We start from the raw sequence: 7,015 nt of genomic DNA on the forward strand, positions 1-7,015 counted from the left end.
GATTTCTTTAAATACTTGGGTGTAACAATTAGTCACGATCTGTCCTGGGGAAAGCACATACGGGAAATATGCGGTCGCGCTAATAAAAAATTGGGAATTGTGAAAAGAGTGCTGGGTAAATATGACGAAAAAGTGAAGGAACGATGTTTTCTTGCCCTGGTCAGACCCCACCTAGAGTATGCTGCCAGTATATGGGATCCCCAAGAGATAAATTTGATTTCGGAATTGGATCGAGTTCAGCGGGGGGGGGGGGGGTAGATTTGTCAAAAATTGCTATGACCAACGTAGTAGCGTAATTACTTTGCTAGAGAATTTAGGCTGGGATTCCCTTGCACATAGGCGATTACAATATAGATTAAACTTATTAAAAGCATTTAAAGATGAGTCCTTTTCCGATGACATCAAGAACATAATACGAACCCCAACGTATTACGGGCGGAGGGATCACAAATATAAGATTAGAGAGATAGACTGCAAGACAGACAGGTTTAAATAGTCATTTTTTCCCAGAACAATAAGAGACCAGAATGATTGTAATGGAAATACCACACTAGTCGGCTCGACATAATAAGTATTAACCCACAAGGTAGCGGCATGGGTATACTAGTATATTTATATATATTGTTTTGCAGGTTCCCGCCAACTTTCCCCATCCATTTGAAAAAATCTAACCCTCTCATCCCTTACCCTTTCCTCCTGGTGCTGCACCCCCTGCCACACACCTTTTTGGTTACGCGCAGGGTGTTGATGTAGTAGATGTCTATGTTTCCCAGAGAATGCGTATTACTTTTATAGTGGATCCTTTATAGTAATAAATAAAATCGTCAAGTTCTTTTTATGGCATATCAATTTTGCATTAATTAAGTATGTTTTTACATTTACCTCAAGTACTTTTTTTATTCATGGATGCTTATTCATTAAAAGAATATACTTTTTATGTATTTCCACGATTTTCAAAAAGATTTTTCTATTTAATTAATTTCACGACCAATATTGGGTGTCATTTGAACCATGAATCCAATTATTCACATGATATAGAGATTCAGTGTGAACGGAATTTAGGTTTTCTAAATACGCATCCCTATTAATAATGGTAATATTACCTTCCCCGGAGTGTACGTTGAAAATTACACGAATTTCAGGGAAGCAAAGGATTAAAATAAGAGATTTCTTAAAAACTGAAACTTGAAGTGTTTCTCTCTTTTCCAATTTATGTCGTGAGATCAGGATCTCCGTTTATTCGCTTCTGAAAAATATTTGTACGCATAAATTTACTCATGGAAGTGATTCCGTAGGACGATTTAACATTAATACTGAGGTGTAAAGATGCTCATAAATAAAAAATATTTGATTTCCTAAGAAGGCTCATTTCACATTCAATTGCGTTTGAATTTTAGAACATGGATGACTCGAGGTATTCATAACATTCGCCCGGATTCGATTTCTTCCCCGCCCGTCTTTCAAACATATGCTCCTTATTTTAGCATTGGACTCATATTTTCAAAGCGATTGATTCAATCGGAGCCGATTAATACTTTGGATGAAATTGCAACTCGATTAAAAATAGAGCCAAATAAACTTGAGTCGTATATGGTCAATTATGAAAGCAATGCACATAATGTTAATGTGCCGCGACTATATATGGCAGCGCGGAAAAGGGATCTACCCTTTCAACGCAGCCGGTCGTCATGTTGCTCCGAGCAGTCAGAGTGGGAAGGCGTGCCTCCGCGTGAAGTGTGTTTTTCGACTTTGTAACACATCAAAGGCACGGCTAAGTTCCACTATGACAATGCCCCCAGCCAAACGTACTTTATCCTTAGCAACTTACTGGCCCGGAGCACAACCCCCAGCTCCGTTACAGGAGTTACAGGGTTCCTTCCCTTTTAGACCTGGCAGACATATCTCCGCAAGTGTATTATTGATGCAGGCGGAGAGTATTTTGAAGAATTATCAAGCATTTGCACAAGTACGTAAATCAATAAATCTAATTTTCCTAGAGAATGCGCATTACTTATATAGTGGACTCTGTCCATTCTTCCCGTTTCCGCCGGCAGAAAAATCATGATACTGCGGTAATGATGTCATTACAGTACTGACCCTTGGCGGGAGGCCAGGTAAATCACCCCCTTTGGTCACCTTTGACTGCTCACCTAATGTTGGCATACTAAAAAACCGTGACGCAAAAAAAGACACATGGATGTAAATAATACGAACATAAAAACCAAAGCTATCCTGAACCAGCATGGCCGAACCAATTAAAAAATATGTTTTCGTATGCGCTCCAAATATGATTGATGACATCGGTTCGCTCAACATCCATCTCGTAAGGGTAACGCGGCCGGGTACATCTGGGCCGTACGCCGAAGAAATAAACGTTCCCTCGGTGGTGAGAGACGGATTTTCTTTCCTTTTCAACGGACGGCCTCCAAAAGGAACGTCTTCCTCATCCTCCTTCCTCCCCCCTGGCCCCGTTCGGTCGAGGGGTGAAGGGGGGCGGGGGACAGCGGTCATCCTCCGTCTCCCCATCACTTACCCCTCGCCCCTTTGTTTGAAAAAAAGAAGGAAAAAAGTTTCTCCGAGATGACCAAATAGCAGCCCAGATCCCCACTCCCGTCTTAAATATAATGGCAATGCTAAATGAAAGGTGCGTCTTCAAGGAATTTTCTGCCTCCTCCATTGATGCCATCATCTCGGAGGGATGGATCATCTAATTTGCAACTCTTCCATTCAAGATCAATCCTTCCCCTTCCTCCTCCATCCACTCCAAAGCGAGCGAGTCTCGCATTTCCTCTCACTATATAAACCCGATCCTCCGATGTGTCGGACATCAATCCCTCGTTTCCCAAGCAACGGCCGTCCAGGTCTTCTTTGTCTCCACTGTGCGGCGGAGGAAAGATTAGCGTGTCCAACATGAAGGTAAGCGTTCGCAAACTCACTTCTCGCAAGCCCTCTTCGCTTTTTATATGTTTTGGATCACTCACGGCTTTCGGCGGATCTCTCTCGCAAATATTTCCCGTGTTCATTTCCAAATTTTATCATTCTACATTTCCATTCAAGCGTTAGGTTAACATTTTATTTTATTATTTGAACGACTTTTTAATTTGTATTGGGCGAAAATAGTGAAGCTCTACGGTCGGTGTGTTGATGCAGGGGGGAAGTATTTTGAAGAATTTTAAAGATTTCTACAAGCACGTAAATCAGTAAATCTATTGCGCATTAACTAATTATGTTACAGTATTTATCGCAATTACTTTTTCATTTTTCGCTGAATGCTTATTCAGTGAAAAATATACTTTTGTTGTATTTCAATGATTTAAAAAAGATTTTTATATTTAAATCATTTCACTAGCATTATTGGAAGCCATGTAAAACAAGAATTCAAGTATTTGAAAGATATAGAACTAGAAAAGATTAGATCCCTGACAAAGAGATTCGGTGTAAACGGCTATGTCATATCAATGAAATGCTTAAGACATCGTAGTCCTTCGTGACAATGCGTAGACCACATACTTTGAAGACCATTTTTTTCGATAGTATCTTAGTCTTAGGAACCCTCATAAATTTATTTCTACGTCACGAAAATCCTATGCAATAATTTTGCGGATTAATTGAACATTGAGAGCTTTCTTACGAAACTTTGAGTGGGTGAAGTGAACAGGATGTGTAAAATTTATAAATGCCATGTAAACTCGATATCCAAATAACTTTTTCCCGCATAGGAAGCGATTTTAGTCCTTTAAGTATTTTCCGTTCAGAAAACTAAGACTGTATAAAAATAAAAAAAATAAATTAATGGTAATAAAATATTTTCTGAATTGCGGGAAATTTCAATATATAAATCCAGATTGGCTTTAAATGGATTCATTTACTCTCTGGATTTGAGCCATTTCGGATTAAAATATTTAAACGTAAAAAGGTCTTCAGAAAAAAATGGATTGATACATTACATTTCCACGACTTTCAAGAGACTTTTTACCAATCATACTTTGCCGTTTAAATACTATTTAGAGTTTAGCCGACAGGAGGGCGGCACTCGGGATGGCATTTATTTCACTGCCTTTTGTGCATTCAATACCATTTCAGACGGCAATCCTAATTCTGTTGGCGTCCGTAGCTGTCGCCAAGGCTCGCCCTGAGCCACCAGCAAATGGTAACCGGGGATACCTCCCTCCGGGGCCCCAGGAGGCCTCGGGGCACGAAGAAGGCTTGACCCAGGCCCGCTTCCACGGCATCGGGTCGGACGAGGCGCTCTTCCAGCAATACGGCGCACCTTCCGAATCCCTGGACGACCTCTTCACTTCTCAACCCTCTGAGGGGTACGACTCACCCGCCAGGGAATATGAGGCCCCTGATCAAGAATACGGCGTTCCCGAGCAGTCAGCACCCGCCCAGGAGTATGGAGCTCCCAGTCACGGTGCGACGGCACAGCACTATGAAGCGCCCTCCAACGGAGCCAGGGGCTCACATGGCGGGGCTGCTTCTAGCGGTAAGAGGGCAGGAGGCCATGGTCACAGAGAAACAGGGATGGCACACGTTGACCCTTCGTCTTCCAGGGGGTACTTGAGTCCTTCTCAGGGGCAAAAGCAGGCCCAGGACAATAACGGAGGCCATCGTCAGGCAGCGTTCTCCAACAGGTACAGCAATCACGGAGCCAGAGGTCACCAGGCGCCTTCCACCAAGTACGGAGCACCAAGCCACCAGGAGGCACCAGCCAGTACCTATGGAGCCCCATCCACCCGCCAACAGGCACCATCCGACAAGTACGGAGCACCTAGCAACCAGGAAGCACCATCCAACTCTTATGGAGCACCATCTACCCGCCAACAGGCACCATCCAACAAGTACGGGGCACCGAGCCACCAGGAAGCACCATCCAACACCTACGGAGCCCCATCCACCCGCCAACAGGCACCATCCAACAAGTACGGAGCACCTAGCCACCAGGAGGCACCATCCAACACCTACGGAGCCCCATCCACCCGCCAACAGGCACCATCCAACAAGTACGGAGCACCTAGCCACCAGGAGGCACCAGCCAGTACCTATGGAGCCCCATCCACCCACCAACAGGCACCATCCAACAAGTACGGAGCACCTAGCCACCAGGAGGCACCAGCCAGTACCTATGGAGCCCCATCCACTCGCCAACAGGCACCATCCAACAAGTATGGAGCACCTAGCCACCAGGAAGCACCATCCAACTCTTACGGAGCACCCTCTACCCGCCAACAGGTACCATCCAACAAGTACGGAGCACCCAGCCACCAGGAGGCACCATCCAACACTTATGGAGCACCATCTACCCGCCAACAGGCACCATCCAACAAGTACGGAGCACCGAGCCACCAGGAAGCACCATCCAACTCTTACGGAGCACCCTCTACCCGCCAGCAGGCACGATCCAACAAGTACGGAGAACCTAGCCACCAGGAAGCACCATCCAACTCTTACGGAGCACCCTCTACCCGCCAGCAGGCACCATCCAAAAAGTACGGAGCACCTAGCCACCAGGAAGCACCATCCAACACTTACGGAGCACCATCTACCCGCCAGCAGGCACCATCCAACAAGTACGGAGCACCTAGTCACCAGGAAGCACCATCCAACACTTACGGAGCACCATCTACCCGCCAGCAGGCACCATCCAATAAGTACGGAGCACCTAGCCACCAGGAAGCACCATCCAACACTTATGGAGCACCATATACCCGTCAACAATCACCAGCCAACAGTTATGGAGCGCCCAGCCACCAGGAAGCACCATCCAACACCTACGGAGCACCAGCCAGCCATCAACAAGCCCCTTCCACCAAGTACGGCGCCCCAAACCACCAGGAAGCACCATCCAACACTAATGGATCACCAAATCATCAAGAAGCACTAGCCTCAACATACGGTGCACCTTCTAGCCGTCATCAAGCACCATCCTCCCAATATGGAGCACCGCAAGACCGAGAGTCCGACAGTTACGACGCAAGGGCCAACGGAGGCGCTGAAGACGACTCCGCGGTAAGGACATACGAATCATTTTCCGCCGAAAAGACGACCGGCAATGTTAATTTTAAGGCTAGAATCCAAGTATCAATTCTATCGCCACACGCACCTTCATGAGATCACAACATGACCAGATCTAATTTTCTCTCGATAAATCGAAAAAGATGTCCCTATAGAGTACGTGGCATGTGTGGGGATCGATGCAAAAATTTCAGATTGTAAAAATCATTCTCCTTGACAGGGATGTTTTTTACTTGTTTTTAACAAATTGGGTGTCAAAGACATTCAACATAAAATCATTATGACTTTTCCGTTGTGAAATTTCCATTGACTAGCTGGCTGCTTACTCTACCCTGTCGCAGAAATTACTTCTAGGAAAACATTTAAAGAAGACTTCAATTTGATTCCTATTTCTCGGTTATTTCACGGTAATGAAAGCTAACAATATGGAATATCATACAAATTATTGCCCATTAAACCTTTGCACCAGATGGGTTAAGTCGATATACTAAGAATGGTTACGAAAAATAACGCCGACCGAGTGGAGATAATTTTATGTTTTTTGGAGATAGAAGTAGATCACGAAATCGATACGATATTCCAAGATACTGCGGGAGATGAGACTTTTTACGGAGTCATCCGATAAGTGGGCATTACAATGCAACAATTTTTTCCCCTAAAATTTTTGCATTGTATTTAATACGATATGGTGGGAAATTAATTAAATTTTTCGTAAGAACTATAAATTTTTCGCTAAAAATACTCCATAGCGTCGATTTACTTTCAAAACTTCAGTTAAGTAGTGGTAACCTTCGTTTATTTGCACTTAATATCAAATTATCCGGGAAATACTATCTGCAAAAACAATATTTGGTGAATGGGTGAATATATTCCACCCATGTAGGGATCAACGACAAATTTAGAGTACAACCGGATGAGTCCTTCAAAAGGTTACTGTCGCCGCATCTCCCGAAGGTTCTTGGAATTTGTCAAAGGTAAACACACCATCGATGTTTTAAGT

General features: G+C 44.2%; 1 protein-coding gene across 1 annotated transcript; it reads left to right on the forward strand.

Moving 5' to 3' along the window:
* The first annotated feature begins 2,910 nt into the window (after positions 1-2,910).
* On the forward strand, positions 2,911-5,651 carry LOC139695212 (uncharacterized). Its single transcript, XM_071593897.1, has 3 exons — positions 2,911-2,916; positions 4,084-5,570; positions 5,618-5,651. The coding sequence occupies exons 1-3, from the start codon at positions 2,911-2,913 to the stop codon at positions 5,649-5,651; spliced, it is 1,527 nt and encodes a 508-aa protein (XP_071449998.1).
* Positions 5,652-7,015: the final 1,364 nt, after the last annotated feature.

Source organism: Hetaerina americana, unplaced genomic scaffold (genome assembly GCF_022747635.1).
Source record: "Hetaerina americana unplaced genomic scaffold, ioHetAmer1.1.p SCAF_6, whole genome shotgun sequence".
In the NCBI taxonomy this organism is placed as follows: Eukaryota; Metazoa; Arthropoda; class Insecta; order Odonata; family Calopterygidae; genus Hetaerina; species Hetaerina americana.

Excerpts from the sequence above, each read along its gene's own strand:
- LOC139695212 (XM_071593897.1), top strand. Across the intron at positions 5,571-5,617 it reads CAGCAGGCACCATCCAACAA|CACCATCTACCCGCCAGCAG; the intron begins GTACGGAGCACC and ends ACACTTACGGAG.